This window comes from Coptis chinensis, chromosome 5 (genome assembly GCF_015680905.1).
Source record: "Coptis chinensis isolate HL-2020 chromosome 5, ASM1568090v1, whole genome shotgun sequence".
NCBI lineage: Eukaryota > Viridiplantae > Streptophyta > Magnoliopsida > Ranunculales > Ranunculaceae > Coptis > Coptis chinensis.
In genome coordinates this window covers 85,128,226-85,148,642 of record NC_141460.1, presented here as the reverse complement: position 1 = coordinate 85,148,642, position 20,417 = coordinate 85,128,226, and the positions used below count along the sequence as shown (strand labels likewise).

General features: G+C 35.5%; 1 protein-coding gene across 1 annotated transcript; it reads left to right on the top strand.

The window, feature by feature from the left end:
* Positions 1-6,610: 6,610 nt before the first annotated feature.
* Positions 6,611-8,368, top strand: LOC147499548 (putative pectinesterase 29). The gene is made up of 5 exons (XM_086563499.1): positions 6,611-6,780; positions 7,177-7,333; positions 7,472-7,672; positions 7,857-8,104; positions 8,212-8,368. Exons 1-5 carry the CDS (start codon positions 6,611-6,613, stop codon positions 8,366-8,368), a joined length of 933 nt encoding a protein of 310 aa, XP_086419625.1.
* Positions 8,369-20,417: the final 12,049 nt, after the last annotated feature.

Below are 20,417 nucleotides of genomic sequence, written 5' to 3'. Positions count from 1 at the left end.
TTCGGTCCAACCACTATTGAAATTTCGGCCAAGCCAATAAAACATTTCGGCCCACAACTTAACTAAAAATCGGGCCCAACAAGAAATAGAAATTTGGCCCCAAAGAACTTAAACATTTCGCCCGGCCAATGACCACTAAGGCCCAAACCCCGTGCCCAAATTAAATAGTCATCTTCCTCCTGGAACTCTCTCCACCACCACCAATTTTGTGGCGCCCAGCCATTTCCTCCTCACCGTAGATCCCCTCATCATCCCGGTTTGACTCATATGGAAAAACCCAATCTTCCCATACTAACAAATCACGATTTCCTCACCTCCAAAACTAGATCTAAAAGCTTTATCGCCGCCATTAATGGCCGGCCTCAAGCTTCCAACGACCACTCAACCCCCACTCACCTCCAACAATACACTCAACACAACAAAGCGAGAACAACACAACCACTTTGATGTAGCTCAAGAATGGCGTCCGCCATTGACGCCTCTTGAGAGCTTCAACGGTATCTAAACTTCAATCCCGACGCCCATCAACCAATTTCAACCAACAAAATACCCCAAAACCCAACAACATAATATGATGGCGTAGGATTCATTCATTTGGCGCCTCCATGAACAAAGCTCCAAAGAGTTTTGAACTTTCTAACAGTTTCAAACTCATATACCCCAGATGAACATCGATCCACAAATCCGGGTTTTGATCCCCATTAACAAACAAAGCCACAAGAAATCAAAAAGAGTGTAAACAGAAAATAAGGAAAATCGCCGATTTTGTAATGGGGCTTTAACCGCCTAACGGCCATAAAGCTTGTCGACCACGACCAAATTCGAAGTTTCAACAGATTTTAATTCAATTTTAATGAAAGTTTTATCAATATATAAAAACAGAAATCTATACACCGATATAATATAAAATCAGTAAATCCGGTGATATAGCAAAATAGCTACTCAATTGCGAACGGCTCCTACTTAATCCTCGTCGTCCAACCGTCAAGGCTCCACCCTCCGTAAATCCAAACTTTCATCTCTGCGCCTCCATTTTTAATATATTTTATTATTTTATGAACCCTATTTTCTAGAAAAGTGTTTATATACTTGGGTCCGAAACCCAAGCCCAACACCGACTCGGGCCCAAAACCAGGCCCACGTATCCCGAGTCCAATCCGACGAATTTTGAAAATAAATAATTAATTAAATTAATTAATTAAATAGAAAAATACGTATTAAAAAATACGGGCGTTACAGAATGTGTGTGATATTTACATGATTCATCTCAGTGAGAAAGGATTTAAAGTGACTGACAAATTGCTCACCAATAAGTTTAGGGGACTGGGTCCAAGACCCATCACTCCGTTTGATCCACTTAATTCTGTTTATTTTTCTATGATGGAAGGTTTTGATATGGAAGTATTTTGTATTCCTATCACCTTCTTTTATATCTTGATCTCTCGATTTTTGTTTCTAAATGTTTTCCTCACTCTCAAGGAGACGGTCGAGTTTTATGCAAGTTTCACGTTCGAGAGAGAGATTTAAGCTTGTGGGATTTAGTTTTTGGATGTGAAGAAGTTGGATTTTGAGATCATGTATGGGTATCTGGTAAAAAATGTTACCAAAAACTATTTTTTTTTCCGAACTTTAGAGCATTTTTGTTTGAGATAAGTTTCTTGCAGATAGGAAGAGGATGGTTGGCATGTGTTTGAGTAAAACGTGGATGGTGCCAAGTTGATTGGATAAGTGATTGGTAGTCATTGTGTTTGGTCCACGTAGACTGGAAGTGGAATTGTTTGGGGGTGTGAGCTGTTAATGGAGTGGTGTCAAGTAGAATGGGGTAGTGGTCAGAATAAATTGCAGGTTTATGTTGGACAATCGAATCAGGGAAAAGGAGGATCCAGTCATCATTTACTAGTACTCTGTCTAGTCTCTTCTGAATATTGTCGGGGTAGGCTCTTTTGTTTGAGCAGGTGAAGGGGTAACCTTTATAACCTAAGTCAATTAGACCCAGATCATTGATAATAGTGTGAGATGGTTCCCCATCATTGAAGTCATATGATTTTTCTCCGAGATGTTCTTCCGATGAAAGAGTAATGTTTAGGTCTCCAATGATGATGATTGGGTGATTTAAATTGGATAGTTTTCTTATAGGATTCTAGCTAATATCTTTAGAAGGTTTTTATGAGATGCCATAGAAGTAGCAACCCACCCAAGCAGTTGGATGACCTCTATTTACAAGAGTGCAGTGGTGATATAGTTGTTGGTAGAGTCGGTGATTGATATATTTACACCGGATTTCCAAAGCAGGCAAAGCCCACCGGCTAGGTTAATAGGTGGGATTATGTGATAGTTGGGGTAGTGAAGTTGGTGTACGAGAGATGATATGGTGATCTGAGATGCTTTTGTTTCAGATAAGAAAAGAATGTCAGGATTTAAGTTGGTAATCAAATCTTTAAGATGTAGAACTGTAGATTGATTACTACAACCTCTACAGTTCCAAGAGAGTGTCCTCATATAACAACCATCGGTGATCGGTGCGGTTTCAGTCACTAACCGGTTTAAGTAACATTCAAAGTAACTAGGACACAACATGCTATACAAACTATACACCATAGAGACATATTATAGTTCAGGTAATCAGTACTACTAATACAGCCAGAATAGTCATCATTATAGAAAGAAGGATTAAAGAAAATCATGGGAAACACAATAGTATATATTACAGAGGATGAATATTGTAAGGGGGATATGAAACAAAATCCGGGGGTGATAATATAGAAGTCTGGCCAAAGATAAATTACTAAGTGTATATAGACAGATGTATATCGAGCATGGTAGAGCATAATAGAAAAGTCATGGAGATTGAGGAACGCATAATCTGTATGAATGATGTAGATATTGATAAGGAAAGATGGGGCGAGTGTGTGTACCTGGTCGTACATAATGCTTAGTGAATCAGTTTCCATCGGAAGTAACACTGGTATGCTTAGAGAAGCTAAGGCAAATTTTGTTCTATATCTTGAAAATTGCTGAGAGAATGGGTGTAGTTTGGCATATCAACTTCATAGCTTGTATAACTTTGATTAAACTATGTAGTCGGTGTTGGTAGGTAGTGAATCGGAGGCAGGGAGAAATTGCCTATTGGACTTGAGTGATTGTTGGTAGTGTTGGTCCCAGCTCCCTAGTTTGGGGTGTTCCAAATGGGTTGTATCATGTAACCATGGGATTGAAGCAGATTTGTGATTGTAAGGCTATGGAATAGATCCCAGATTATTTCCATTGTAAAATCCGTGACCCTGGAAATATGTGCGAGATTTGCAAGTGCTTTGAGAGGATATGCCGTGGGAATGATAGTTGAGTTGAGGTAATCGATGGTTGGTTGATTTGTAGTTGGGGGCTGTGGTGGTGGTGAGAGTGGTGTGTAGAAAGTTTGTTCACCCTTGTGGAATTGGTGTAGATGGTGTAGATGTGCCATATGGATTCTGATGAAATTTTATTTTCTTTGGTGGTTTTGGGTAAAAAAGTATTCATTTTGCTTTTGATTTGCGACTTGCTCTTGGTTTTGAAGAAGATGGGTTGTTGGTGGTGATATTGGGGAGAGAGGAATGAGGTGGAATTGGGAGTAGTTTATTTCTTTTTGCTATTGTTTTGTCGGTCTGGTTAGATGGGTGAATGGGCTGTTTGTTTATTGGGCTTTTAAATTTCTTCTTTGATTTGTTTGGGCTCGACTTGCCTAAGAGGGCGGATAGTGGCGGTTTAGGAGCTTGCTCCACATAGGATCCAAAGAAGGATTGCGTGATATTTTCAGATAGTGCTACGTGTCCATCACATGGGATGGGTTCCATGCACTGGTTGGAGAATTATCGCCGTTCCACCGGAAAGCCCAATATTGTGACTATATTCCTCTTCTGCAAGAAGATTGATGGTTGTTGAAGTCGGATTCATTGGTGGAGTATCAAGCAACATGATAGTTTGTGATATTGTTCGAATACTCTGAGATTTTGTTCGACATTTGTAGGTATTATGTCCAAATCGGAAGCATGAGTGACAATAGTTGAATGGAACACCTACAATTAACGAATCACATTAATAACTAAGCTTCACCATCAACAATAAGCAAGCAACCCCAATCCCATATAACTATTGGTTTTGATTGTTCTATATCAGTACTGTAGGCACTGGATGTGGAGGAAATATATAATAGATTGCCATGGTGAACTAGAATAGGTATAGAGGGGCAGTAATGCAGTATAAAGTCTAAACTCAGTTCTATACCATAAACTTACGGCCATATAGATCAGACTACAGGGGTGTCAGAACACTAACCTGAACAAAGTATCTCAGACTCCTTTAGAGTTATCCAAAATTATATTAAATCGAGATTAAATCCCTTCATGGTACTTCTCTCATTTAATTGCTTCTATCAGGTCATTGATTCCATAATTTGAGAAGTTGGAGTTTATATACACATAGAGGGTGTAATAGGGCTGTAGACTGGAAAATGTGTATGTGACCTTTAGTCCTAACTCCTAAGACATTAACTAACTAGGAACCCAGTCCTGCTTATGGCCCATTTTCCTTATAGGCTTATTAGTTTTGGGCATATGATCTTCATAATCTGCATTTAGAGGGATACATTTTCCTGATAAGCTTATTAGTTTTGGGCATATGATCTTCATAATCTGCGTTTAGAGAGATACATTACTCCCTTTTGTTGACGAACCTTTTAGTTAGCTTGCTTTCTTGTACAAGTGGAGTATATTTTGTAGGTGCATATTTCAATTTGTGTCTGCTGGAGTATCCAATCAATGATTACTGAATATACTCTGACTCAATTGCGTATGTTTAGGGCTGTATATATAAAAGCAGTAATGCTACACTGACCCACTTATTTGACCTATTGATGTGTCACTCGAGGGATATGATATGATCTCGCTCTACTTCACTTAATTGATAATATATTGGGAATCCTCCAACCAGATTTTGGGTTTAATCTCCCTGGTTGATACATACCTGGCATAAAAACCCCCTCATTACGTACTAACCCATAAAAACCCCCTATTTTTCTAAAATATCCAAACTGACTAAAATACCCCCCACACATAAAACCCTAGATCTCAAATTTATCTTCTCTCTTTTTTCTCGCCGCATCCTCTCTTCTTGTAAACCCAAGATATCCTGCGAAACCAAATTAACATAGAAGATTAGATGACAAAACAATCGAAATTCTTCCTTTCTCACTTTCTCTCATTCTTTCATTTTTTTCAAATACGAAATTCTTCTTTTCTTTCTCTCAATCAATTTCTCTTGAAATTTGTTGTTCTTCAACCAAACAAATTAGATTTGAGAAACAATATCAAGATTTAGAAATTTTGTTTCTTCCACTCAAAACCGGATCTGAGAATTGTCTACTTTTTCAATTCAAAGATGAAATCTCTTTGAATATTTTGAATATGAAAGTCAAGTTTTTTTCAATTAAAAAATGAAATCTTTTTGGGCTGTTGTTCATTTCAAATAATTTTGCATAAGTTATAATCGACCTGTTTTCTCTATGAAAATTTAATTTTTCATAGGTAAAGTTGCTGAGTAAATTTAAATTTATATAGATCAAGTTATTATGTAAATATAAGTTTTCACAGCTCTAGTGACTATGTAATTATAGTTATATATATATATATATATATATATGTAAAAATACATTTACATATATTTTGTCAGGTGTCGAAAAATTTTCAATTCCAAAAGTTACTATGTAAATTTAAGTTTTCATAGCTCTAGTGACTATGTAAATATAGTTTTACATATATATGACTATATAAAAATACATTTATATATATTATGTCAGGTGTCGAGAGAAATTTTCAATCCCAAAAATTACTATGTAAATTTAAGTTTTTATCGCTCCAATGACTATGCAAATATATATATATATATATATATATATATATATATATATATATATATATGTAGTCGGAAAATTTTCAATCCCAAAAGGGTAAAAAAGGAAATAAAATAAAATGGAAAATAAAAACAGACCAGATTTTATCTCTTTTTTGGAAAACAGGAAGGTTATTTAACAAGACCTAAATAATAGGGAAGTTATGTGATATGGGTCGATGGGAGAGAGTTTATACTCAACCGAGTTAGAACCAAGGGACTGAGCCTCATTTCTTGATCCTCCAACACTACACCATTTGGGCCAAGCAGGAGCGGATTACGGCCCATTTATGTTAAGCCGGTCTCAAAATTTTGGCCCAAACATAAATGGCCTAATCCCTCCTGTTTGCACAAATGGTGTAGTGCAATAGTGCAATAATATATCCAATTATATACTGTTACTATTCTAATATGCACATATTCCAATTACAATACATAACTAGAACCATGAAAGAAGAAGTTTTCCAGTTTAAATGATTTCTGATTAGGAAGGTTTGAAAATAGTAATAGGGGAGAGTTCCTTCTATAAATCAAACTACATAAATATTCCGCATTCTTCATTAATACAGTGTTGTAAGACCCAAAGTGAGTAAATAACTTTGCTTTCTTAAATTTTATGATTTTCACAATGAGGTATCTTCAATCCTCCGCGCTTGTCTTTCTTTCTGTCGTTATTGTTCTTAGTGCGATGAGCGCCGAGTCATGGGTGGTTCCTACCAAACAACTTGATCAAACAGTTATAAAGACTATCACTGTTGGCAGTAATGGTGACTACAGCACGATACAATCGGCGATTGATAGCGTTCCTTCTAACAATGATAATTGGATACGTGTGTACGTCAAGGGCGGAGACTATAGGTACTAATTTTATATACTTTCTGAACACATACATATTAGAAGCGGGGACAGGTGTAATTGTGTAAATTTGGTTGTACTCGTGCAGTCATGCTTCCACCAGTAAACATGCACAATGAGTTAAAAGGCTGATTATTGGTGATGATGATATCCCCGTGATGATGATGATAATCCTCGCAACATATCTACCACATATACATTCAAGTATTTCATACTCATTGGATGTATAATGCCACCTTAGTTAAGCATATTATTTCGTGTCTCATGCATGCCGACTTGCTCCTATATTAATTCAGTTTGATATACAATGCCACTTTAGTTAAACTTAATTATTGTTCTTCTGATTTCGTATCAAAAATTTTTGGTTACTATTGTGCTAAAAGAGAATATTGCCTGTAGAGAGAAGGTTGTGATTCCACAGGATAAGCCTTATATTATTCTTGAAGGTGATGAGAGTGCGACCACGACAATCCTTTGGAATGACTATGACGATATTGAGAAGCCTACTTTTGCAGTGTTGGCTGACAATTTTGTTGCTAAAAGCATTAGTTTCAAGGTAAACGCCGCAATTTATTTCCTTGGAAGTAAGATGAGAGGTACGGTGAATAAAGAAATTATATCTAAAAGAAGCCCTATCTGCTGGTGCTTTTCCATGTGTTAAATATTTGTAACTTCATTGGTATATGTCAAACAGAACACTGCATACAACGAGAATCCTAGACATTTAAAGGCTGTGGCAGCTCTTATAGCAGGGGATAAGTCTGCATTCTATAAATGTAGCTTCTATGGAGTGCAGGACACCTTATACGATAAGCAAGGCCGCCATTATTTTAGGTCTTGCTATATTGAAGGAGCTGTTGATTTCATCTTTGGCAATGGTCAGTCAATTTACGAGGTCTGTAATTCCTTCAGTAGTGGTAGATATAATTTTATATGTCCAGAAGAATTACAAGGAATGTAGTGTAAGGATAACCATCAAAGATGTTCCTGAAATATTTTGATTTTCTTCACGCTTAAGCGGGGAGGTTAAGAATCTTGCGTATGCTAATTGAACCTTTTAACTTTTCATTCATATGCAGAGCTGTTCAATACATGTTACTGGAGAAGTTCTAGGTCCTGGTTTTGTAGGATTCATAACGGCTCAAAGTAGAAGCAGCCCAAAAGAGAACACTGGGTTTGTATTTAAGAGTTGCAGAGTGTTTGGATGTGGTGCGACCTTTCTAGGAAGGGCGTGGGGACGTTACTCAAGGGTGATGTTTTACCAATCAGATATATCAAACGTTGTGGTTCCCCTAGGATGGGATGCTTGGAACTTCACAGGCAATGAGTACGAATTTCTATCCATCTAATTGAACCTTTAACTTTTAGAATTTTTTTTTTCATGCTATTTAGGTCTTAAAGTGATTTGTTTGATAATATGTATGTTAAAATCAGGGAGACGATACTTTACGCAGAGCATGAGTGCAGTGGAAGTGGATCCAACAGATCAAAGAGAGTGTCATGGATAAAAGAACTCAGCGACAAAGATGCAGCACAACTGGCTGATATAAGTTTCATTGACCAAGAAGGCTGGCTTAGAAACCAACCTTAGCTCTTCTCCTAATAAAAACCGTACACCCTAAACAGGCAACCTTAATTTAGATTTCCTGTTATTTTTGTCTCATATATAGTTACTGACCAGAAATCATTCTAGTCGACCGAAAGCAATGTTTTGAAAACCGAACCGATTTTTTTGTTAAAATGGTTCATCCAGGTTCGACTCGGTCGGAAAGATTGATATTTATTTAACAAATTTTTTAATAATTATAATAATAAAATGAATAAATACATGTTTTAATTCAATATTAATTGGTATTTTATATCAAAATGAATTTCTTATACAAGAAACACATAGTAGCATGTTGGTTTGGAGTTTGGACTATCTTGTTTAGGTGCAAAGTTCAACTCCCCCACATTATCAATTTTTCAAAAAAAAAAAAAAAAAAAATAAATTTAGTAAGGGTGACGTATTCTCACTGATGTTTGTTGAAGTTTAGCTAATACTCAATACTCCACTAACTATAGAATATTATAGTGTTTTAAATTTTGATGTCAACACTAATACTACAATATAGTATTAATAAAAGAAAACAATAGCTTAACAAATATAATTAATTTGATTTATGACAAAAAATTATGGAAAAACAGAGAGTGGTTCTGTGGTTGAATATATTAAATTATTATGAAAATTATTAGTAACTATGTAGAGCTATATATGAGATATGAATATTATATTGGCTTTCCAAAATTTTTTTGATGTGGACGGTTCTTTGTCTTCTCCCGGTTGTGTAACTGTTATCCACATGTTTTGTTTTATCATATAATTTCTCCGTTTGTGAAACATAAATAGTGTTTTGCAAGGCCAAATTAAATTCTCATTGTTATACCAGGGAATACTTAGAATGAGTTTGGTTTTTAAGTCTAACGAATGGTGGGTTGTTTGACTTATTAGAATTAACAACTACCTTAACTTTGATGTATAAACTTGCACTTATTAGGACTTTTGATACATCAGTAGATTTAAATAGTAGGTTAAAATGTTAAATAAGTGGGTCGGTGTAAATTTACTGCTTTGAAAATAAGACATATTGTAAACACTTGTCTATAAGCTTTGAAATGGGCTATGTTATTTTGGTTTGGTCTTTGGTTATTTTCAATTTTGTTTTTTCGGTTTATTTCATTTCTTTTATTTGTCATTGGAAGACGACGTGAACTGAGATTTAATTGTTTAAACAAAAAAAAAAAAAAAAAAGAATTTATAATGTTTGAAGTTTGTTTCGGTGAAAGTGTAGAAGTTCTTCCCTCATCATTCTTTACACCTCAGTCACAAACCCATTTCCCCTAAACTCATAGTCCTCACTCTCTGCTCTCTTGGTTGTATAAGCTATTTTCAACTTAAAAAAAAGTAAAAAAACTTCGGTGCAAACTTCTCTTTTTAGAACTATGCATATCCAGACACACCATTGCCTCCCTTGCAAGGACCAACATATGACATTCCACCGAAATGCGGGACAGGATCAACATCATATGTGTTGTCATCAAGTTGAACTGATAAGGTATGCAATTGGGAATCAACAAGTAATTTGGACGTGCCTTCTGAATAAAGATCCTACTACAATTATCAGGCTCAAAACGAACCAACACTCCAACAGAACTGCCAAGCGGGCCTGCGTCAACACCCATGCTCATTACCTTACAATCAAATATGATATATTGTACTAGCTAGCTAGAGCTAATGTATTTGAATATGGTAATGCAGTAGTGGTTAATGCAGTAGTGTTTATACCATAGATCGTATAAACATCTATGGTATCCATGTGGCCGGTTTACCTCATCAAAAAGTTGTATATAGTTACAATATATAGCTCTATACTCATATGTGTATAGATGAAGGGTGTATAGACTGTATATGTGCATAGTATACAGTCTAATTATAGTCCACAATTTATGTGTTTTTATGATAGCAAATCATAAAGACTTGCAACAAAAGTTTTTTTTTTTGTTTGGTAAGCCTGTTTTAAATTAGATCAGTAGCTCTTTGATGCTGGCGGGATTTGAGCCCCAGACCTCTGGTATCATCACCCAAAGGTTTTACCAACTTTGTTAGTCGGCACCTGCAACAACACAACAACAACTTGAAAAAATCTACTCCTGACATATTCTTGATTTCTACTAAGAGAGAAAAGGGACAGGAAACTTTACACTGTGATCACCATAAGCTAGAAAATAATTTAACTGACTGAAACACACAAACTTGAAAAGTATCAAGACATACAAGTCAAAACATAAAAAAGTGTCATACAAAAACAAATAAACTAACACCAACTCTCTAAAACTCTTTAGCCTTGGACTTTAATTTGCTATCCATTTCTGTGTCTTTCCTATCCATACTCTAACATATTACTCATACTAAACCTGTCAAATCAAACATAAAATATTTAATTCAGCCAAAACATAAATTAGGAGAAAGAGAACACCCAAGTCCCTAACATATGCACATGTACAACTTAGCCCATTTTGTCTCTTAAGTATCTTAAACAATTGAACTAAAACAATATTTGACTAAAAAAACTTACACATCCATGGTGTCTACGATAGTAGATAAGTAAGACTACAATGAATATGAAACCAAGAGAGCAGAGAGTGAGGACTATGAGTTTAGGGGAAATGGGTTTGTGACTAATATAACGTGGCTACTGGTAAAGTATACGGAAAATGGTTTGGTCAAGATCTCTGAAGACGAAACAGATAAAAGAGCACTATTCTTGATCTTTAGGTATTCCTTTAGGCCCACATATATTTTTAAATATAGTTTTTTTTAGTTAGGGTTAGTTAGACCCCCCCCCATTTTCAAAAATATTAGTGATACCCCCTCCCATTTGAGTGATCCAACGGTCAGATTTCTTCATCTGAAAAAAATTCATCTCTCGTTAGAAATCTAGATGCAACTAGTAATGGGGTAAGTCTAACTAACCCTTTTAGTTATTGGCAGATGATGTTCTTTTTCATTGCTTGACATTATTTTTACAGTTACTTCTCCATATTAAAAATGCTACCGTTCGAATAGCACATTAACTACGAATATGACATAAATGCAAGTCTATATCTATACATTCTTCTTTCAAAACTTCAAACTACATTCTTATTTCAAAACAACATTATTTTGCTACAAATGAAGTAAATAAATAAAATTAATGCATATATAAAGTTTAGAATAAGTGTTTAATAGAAAAAAATACTATGTGACCAACATAATAAAATTTTGGTATTCAAGTACTCATCCTCATAGTTTTCTTTTCTTTATTATGGAACTCTCCATGTCCTTCATTCCTTTAATTTTTTTTCAAGACAATATATCTTATCTTTGTTGTGTTTATCATCAACAAACAATCTAGCATAATATTTTTGAGGATGTCGAGTTGATTCTGTTTCTCTTCAACCTCTTTTTTTTTCTTCATAAGTTCTTTGAAATTGAAGTCTTCAATTTCCATATCACATTCATCCTTTATAAATTGTATTGCGTGGAAAGCTGCTGAATCCTCTGCTTTTGCAACATAATATGTAGTGCTTCCATCAATTTTTTTAACTACGATGTCTTCATTGTTAAAGAATAAGTCTTTTGGTACCTTTAATGTTACAGTGCTTTTGAATTGTCCGTTCTTTAATTCTGTGTTGCAGACCGGATCTTGTTGAATGTTAAGTCCTGCTTCTAGAATTTCCTTTAGCAATTTTTTTTTTATATAAGATGTAATTTTCATATGCCATTATCTGCAATATACATAATAAAATGAAGTCAGAAAATAATTATAAATAACGGAGAAGAGGAATAAAATAGGCAACCTGGTTTTTCGATATGTGTAGTGCAATTGTTTTTTTTAGGTTAATAGATTAGGTTTTACTAAGTGATTGGAAGTTCACTTTTCGTATGATTCTAGTTTTGTATATATCTTAAATTTGGATATTTTGGCCATGATTAGATCTCCACTTCCGAAGAGAATCTTCAACAGCGAGGTTCTCCCTGTTTGCAGCCTTCACTCTATTAGGAGGCACGATTATGACACGTGTTAGGTAATTTGAAATATGGAATTTGAGTTTTATGGTGTGGGCACGTGCAAAACGTGTGAGGGATATTTAAGGCATTTTGAAAGGGCATGACAGCAGACACACCACAACAGACTGTCAAACTTGATAAATGACGGTTAACTAACGGTAAGGGTACCTAAAGCTAAGAAACGAAAAACTTTGGATCCAACGCAAATACCCATATTATTGGAGGACCTAAAGCTAAATCACCCTATCTTAAATTAGATATTTTTTTGGGCTCATTTTTTTTTTTTTCAATTAGTAGAAGTTATTGAGTTTTGAAACTTCTACCTTTACTATTGGGCCTAGGGCCCAACAAATTTTATAACATATGTTTTAAGTGGGCAACTTCTATTCAAATTTGACTCTGCTACCTTTTTTTCTCACGCAAATTTTGCTTCATTTCACACTAAATTGCCCCAAAAATTCCTCTCATCAGAAAATAGGGTTGATTCATCCTAAACTAAAACAGGTATAGGATTTGTATAAACAACGTCTCTCTACTATCTCTCTCCTCGAACTCTCTCACTATCAAAAACTCACTTCGTGTTCTATTAAGGTTCAAATATGCTGACTATTATGTAGAAAATCAAAGATGAAGATAAGGTATGCCATTACTTTAAGTTTCGTATGAAATCCTTAACTCAATACAAAAACCTTAATTTGATTGGCACCTGTTTAAGGTTTTGGTTTAATTTATTGTTGTTTTGTTCTAATAAAATTATAGTTGAAACACACAAAATATGTAATCATGTAAATTTTTTAAAAGCATCTCAAAGTATTACACTCTTCCTTTAGTCTTAAGAACTTGTGCTAGCACTGGTATGGTCTTAAGTCTTAAGTTTTGTATTTTTTCCTGTATATGCCTATATGGTAGAAGCGAACCTTTTTTTTTTAGCAATGAGGGAGTGAATAATAAGCTTCCACTTTAGATATTGAAGTGAGTGGGGGATGCTATTGTTTTTTAGTTATGCCTTCAATGAGTTAATAATTAGCTTCATTAAATGACTTTTGAAATGAGTGGAGATGTCATTATTTATTAGTATGTAGTGAATTATATGTGTTTTGAGGAGTTTGGTGGGAGCCAAAGAACTGACAATAATGGTGATAAAAGTAGCCAGAGAGCTGGTTCAATTATATAGTTTTTGTTTGTGGGTGCTTTATAGTTCAAAGAAAAAGATCTAAGAGAGTGTCTTCATCGTGGTCTTCCCCAAAGTAGTGGGAATTGCATATGTACAGTAGGAGAATTGCATTGAGAGCCACTTGTGCAAATTCTCTTAATCTTGTGACAAAATTCTTAGAAGACTATAGGTGCTCAGTCTCCCATGCAGTGGTTTTATTTGTTGCACCTCTTCCCTATCACTTTGTTGAGTATAGAAAATGATATAATGGAAGATTTGATGATGAAGATTTTTAAGATAAAATAATTGTGTTGTTGGATTGATTGACTCAATAGGTTCAACTCGAGACTTGTCTCTCCCACAGTCTCACTGATTTCACAATATTGAGAAGAATAAAGATGCGTTTTATTGCCTTGAACCTATTATGTTTGGTTTTAGAAATCCATATGTAGAAATTTCCACTTTTTTATATTACATATCGCCCACTTGGTTGAATTTAGAGGGAGTCTTTTAATATAGAGTTGCACCTCAGAATTAGCACAATATGTATAGTTGATTTCACTGAGCAAGGTCTATAACATTCGTTTAAGCTTGTTCAATGACATTTTATTTTTAGGAGATTTTTGAAGAAGGCTAGAAGCTAGAACCATAAATACGACGACGAAAGGCTCTTTGAACAATCCTAACATGTTACTGTTCAGACTTTGTATTGGAGTGGCCTAATGTTATCAATGGGGTATGATGTTTTTGGTATTATTAAGTTAGGGAGTCTGTGAGGTCTTAAGTTCAATATAGTTCAATATAATTTTGAATTAAAAGAATAATAAAAAAGAAAACGTTACAGGCTTACGCTAATATCTCATGTGTTTAAACTTTAATATTAACATTTTTGTTTTTATCATCCGTTGAATCATAAGAGAGAAATCAACAAAATTATTAAATATGATACTGGAAAAAAAAAAACTTACCTTATCCATTTTTGTTAACTCTTTCTGAAGCTTTGATTGAATATCTTCTATTGTATGCAATGAAGAAAAGAAAAAGAACTCAGTTATATATGTAAAACTAATGTATCGAATTCAACATGTAAATCATAATAAAAGAAAAAACAGAAAGTTTACCTATGTTTTTTGTTTTGTGTTAGGAGGATCGTTGGTTTTATATATATATATATATATATATATATATATATATATATATATATATATATATATATATATATATATATATATAGGTTTGTTTAGGTTAATTGATTAGGTTTTCTTATGTCATTAGAAGTTTAGTATTAATAGGATTCTTATTTTGTATATATCGATAATTAGTGTTTTTGTTTTGTGTTAGGCAGATCGTTACTTTTGTATATAGATAGGTTTGTTTAGGAAGTTCAGTATTAATAGGATTCTTTTAGTAGAAGAAGTCCTTATGGTGGTGGAAATCCAGTTAAGTCAGGTTATTTCCATGGTTTTTATTATTGGGCTAAACCAATTCTAAGTAGGCCTGGGAATTAGACTGTATACTTCCTTGCTACTTTATTACGTGGTATGCCCAACCAATCAAGCATTTGAGCATACCTGCATGAATAAAGCACATTAATCTATTTCAGATATAACACTAACAATAAGATTGAGAAAAGCAGGACTCACATCCCTTAGGCTTATTCCTAACTCACATGTTATACCCTTCGTTAGATATATTCAAACAATCTGGTGTGAATTTTTCTGATAACATCAGTCCAGCTCCTACTGCATTTACATTTGGGTTTCCCTCATAATATAGTAAGCCCCTTTCCATTTTAGGGTCCTCTCCATAGTCATAAGGGTCGAGCCAAGATTTCTTTTTCTTGAGGTTCAATGTTACTGTTGGTCTTTTATGGCCATGATGGTTCTCTATAGATGGATTTAAGTAGAAGGAAAGATTGGTGAGTTGGGATGAGGAAACTGAACATGAGGAAGATGTGAGAAAAGGTTGGATGGGTTGGTGTAGCAAAGAAGTAGACATTGGAGATAATATTTAGTTTTTATTTTTTCCGATAGTCTCTTGAAACTTTATTTTGTCTTTGTGTAGTATACGTTAGATTTGAATGTGTGGAAGAGGGTTGGACTTGTTGGATAGCAACACTTATGTTTTCTTAGTTTCCATCCAGCTTTTCGCAACTTCTTCACTACACCTTCATCCTGAGGTACAATCGATCCAAGCAAGGAAAATGACCCTGCTATGGTATTAAGTTTGTCTTTGGTAGAAATGGTGTCCTTGAGCAGAATCAGTATTCCATGCATGTAACCTACTGAAAGACCCACATAACTCTGCCTTTCTCTCCTTGTCAGCCTTATGAGCTTTATAAAGCGCAAGCCATGATTATTACCTTGTAGGAAGTATTCAAAAAGCATGACCTCTGGAAATCAAGAACTTGGTGCAAGAGTTTGATAGATCCTATTTTTCAGTCTCGTACTCATTCCCGCTCTAGCTTCTTTTTATGATTGTGGACTATATCTAATGTATATTAAAAACTATGCAAGGAAGCCTTTTTATTCCTCGACTATATCTGCTCTAGTTATTTTATGATGTGAATGTTCATTCCTCGTCTCTTTCATTCCGCCCATATGGTGTCATGTGCGGCTTTTGTTTAGGTCCTGAACAAAGCGCATTAATCTATTTCAGATAGAACATTAACAATAAGATCGAGAAAAGGAAGATTCACATCCCTTGGGCTTATTCCTGACTCACATGCTATAGCTTTTGTCAGATAGATTCAAACCATCTGGTGTTAGGATAGTACATGTAAGATTTCCAGAGAAAGAGTTGCAGATTTGCATCTACTCTTAATTGCTAGATTCTTCTAATGGATTTAAAATTGAGTGAAGAACTCTGAGCATAGGAGAACTCATTACAGAGAAGGTTATAAGTCATTATAGACTAATTTAATTCTTTATTTGAAATTCTTATACCACACGTCTCATATGTCAATCCCTTGTAGTCTTCATAAGAAATAGTATTCTTGTTTTTCTTGTTGTAACAGAGTCTATTTTGCTCAATTGTATTCCACGCATTAGTTAATGTTTCACTAATCATCATTCTAGCATTTATCGATTTGCAATTAGTTGTGTCCACATCTATGGTATCCATGTGGTTTACCTGCAGTATTTTAAATAATCTTAGTAGGTGCTGATAGAACAATATAATTCAAATGGATTCTCCACTTTTAATTACTCTGGTTTCTGTATGGTACTATATTCATTTTTTTTAATATTTTCTTGTGTGTATAGCTATTGCATTATTTGCAAGACCTCAATCTAATTCTTATTCAAAGTAGTCTCATGATAATAATAATATGTTAAAGGATAGATAAACAAAAAAATTGGCATAATCGATAAACATAAGTTTGATGGATGTAACACTATATGCTAATCCTCATCCAATATAGAATTTAGCTCGAAAACAATTAATTTTTTTTTGATAGATCTAACACTACGCTAATCTTCATCCAATTTTGATTAATTATTTTGAATGCTTAGGTAGTCCATTTCCTAATTCTAAATTTCCCAATTCTAAATTTCCTTCCTATTCAGGTAAAATCCATCACTGATTAACAGTGAGTGTTATGGATAGTTTAAGGAATTAGATCTCTCTTCTCAATTCTCATTTCCATCTGTTTCGGGTAAAATCCCTCACTGATTAACAATGTGTGTTCTGGAAATTTTAGTCTTTTTGGAGTCTCTCTTAAGTTCCTTGCTTTTGGGTAAAATCCACCACTGAGGTACAGTGGGTGTTCTGGAAAGCTTAAGGAATTTGTCTTCTCTTCTCAAAGCTCATGATTACTTCCTTTTTCAGGTAAAATCCTTTGTTGTTAACAGTAAAAGTTATGGAGAGGAAGTTCCAATCATGGATCTCTATGAGTTTGAGAATCCATCATACAAGACCAATGAGAAATAACTAAAACCATCTCAATCCAACATCAATGAGGTTCGAGCTGAAGAATCAGCACACAAGGAAACGCAGAGGCTGTCTTATGCGGATGCTACAAAGCAACAAATTAGGGCGCCAGTGGAATTCCAAGAGTTGCCTATTCCAGAAAAAATGGGGGAATGCCTCGCTGTCACCATACCAGATAAGGCTTATGAGAAAGGGTTGCTTTACTGCAAACATTGTCTGGTGGGATGCATAGACCTGCAAAAAGTCTCACTTAATAGAGTTCGAATTTTAGCAAATCAAATATGCCAACCAACAGGTGAGTGGCTCATTACACCTATTGGTAAGGGGTTTCTATTTTTAAGATTCTCGAATGCAAATGACCTGAATAGAGTTTGGGCAAAAGGGTCTTGGGACTTTGATAAAAATCCTATGAGAATCAGCCAATGGACTCCTAATTTCAACCCCGACAGTCAAAGACAATCTCATGGATTGGTCTAGATTCGTTTACCGGGACTTGGACAGGAATACTGGGAGCCTGAATCCCTTATGTTGATTGCTCGTGGAGTGGGTTATCCAATGCAAATAGACGAGAAAACACTCAATCGAGATTATAGATACTATGCTAACATTTTGGTGGATGTGGATCTGTCGAAGCCAATTCCGGATCAAATTTACGTTAAGGCTAAGAATTTCAATTTCTGGCAAATAGTGGAGGTTGGGAAATTACCAAAAATGTGCACGCATTGCAAAATTGTTGGCCATTTGGTCATGGAGTGCAGGAAGCTTAGAAAGGATATGCAGCATAACAAGGATAAAGATAAGGTAAACAAGGATAAGGAGGTGGTTGTCGATGCCACCCCCCACCCCCCACCCCTCGGAACCTGGTGGAGAAAACTTTTGCAGGAGAAAGGGGAGGAAAAGAAACTTAGGGGAGAGCAGCAAGCAAGGAGAGACTATTTGGAGACCAAAAGACTTGGAGAAAAATAGAGGGGGGGGATGTCCATAACAGGTTTGAAGGGTTAGGAGAAGTGGAGGAAGTTCACATTATAGAGGACCAGGAACAAATTGTCTCAGACCATGAGGCAAGTATTCCGTCATGTATTGGAACTGATCTTCGAGGTATTCCTATTGAGCAAGTAGTTTCGCATACCCTTTATAATGGAAATGATCAGCACACTGAAAAAGAGCAAGAGAACTCTTCCACAGATCAAATCATGGAGCAAGCAATTATGGAATCGGGAGTTGAGGTCTTTGGCTCTCAGCAGATTCGAGAGGAGGAAGTGACTACTCAAAAGGAGCTCTTAGCAACAGTAGAAACACCACCTCATACTAGAAAGGAGAATCTGATCATCTCGCACAATGGAGACAACCCTATATCTCAGATTCATACGACTCCAGTGGGAATCACCATAGCAGACACTGAAACGGAGAAAGTTCTGCACCTTCTGGTTCAAAAGCAACAAGTTAGGGAACTAAAATCTAAACCACCTGATCCTAACTCTCCACAATCATCGAACTGGAGTGATATGATTGAAGAGGAAGTGGAAGACCAACTTCAAATTAGCAAAGACAGATACAAACCACAATGGCAACTGCAGCCACATACTCTGCCTGCCACCAGGTCCAGATCAAGATCTAGGACTAGGGGTCGGGAAGAATAAGGTGACTTTCATCATCAAACCGAATAAATATCCAATATTCTCAATGAGGTGCATATATTGGAATATTAGAGGTATATCAAATGACAAGTCTCAGAACTGTCTGTCCAAGCTTATCAACAAATGGGAACCGGACATTGTGGGTATTGCAGAACTAATGATTTATCCTAATGATCTCCCCATTAATTTTCTTCAATCTTTGGGAATGAGTAGTGCTCTTTACTCCAATCCCAATTCAGATCCAAACAGAGTTCCTAATCTATGGATCATTTGGAAAGATTCAGTTTCAACTCCCACTATGATCCATTTTTCGTATCATCATATTACAGTGATGGTCGACAATGTTCTCATAACCATAGTGCACGCTCATTGTCTATATGTTCAAAGAAGACATCTCTGGTTAGAACTATCCACCATCAATTCACTAAATCTACCATGGCTGATTCTCGGGGACTTTAATGCATACTTAAGTGTCTCAGAAAAGAGAGGAGGAAATAATCCCATGGCAGCTTCCATGACTGATTTCAGAGACTTCATGAGCAATAACCATCTGATGGAAGTTCCCAATAGTGGATTTCAACTTACTTGGTGGAATAAGCAAGTTGGAGATTTCAAAATTCTAGGCAAGCTAGACAGGATGTTATGTAATGCAAACTGGGGATCCACATTCCCAAGATGGAAATATAAAGTTGCGAGCAGAATTTGCTCTAACCACTCCCCTATTATGGGTGGCAGTATCTGTATCCCTCGACCCAATAACATTCCTTTCAAGTTCTTCAATATGTGGTGCTCCCATCTAGAATTTCGAAAAGTTGTGATGGATAGCTGGCAGGCGCCAATAATGGGACACTCAATTTACATCCTCACACAGAAACTGAAGAGACTGAAGGGAATTCTGAAGAAGTGGAATAAAGACACTTTTGGTAATATCAGATTCAAAGTAGAGGAAGAAACCACGAAGTTAGAGCAGATGCATGAGCAATTTGAAAGTGGAAATGTTACAGAGGATTTCATGATGAACATGGTGGATCAAGAAAATCAAGTGGAGCTTCTGTTACAGTAGGAACAAGAGTTTTGGAAACATAAATCAAGAACAAAATGGGATAAAAACAATGATAGAAATACAAGATTCTTTCATGCTATGGCCAACAGAAACAAAAGCAAGTCCTTGATTACAGAAATGAAGAATGAGGAGGGCATCACTCTTCACTGCCAGGAGGAGATTGACAGACATATTGTCAAACACTACTCTGACAAATTCAGGAAGGTGGATCATATCATGGACTGGGAACTGATTCATAATATGCCTCAGGACTTGCAAACTGAGGAT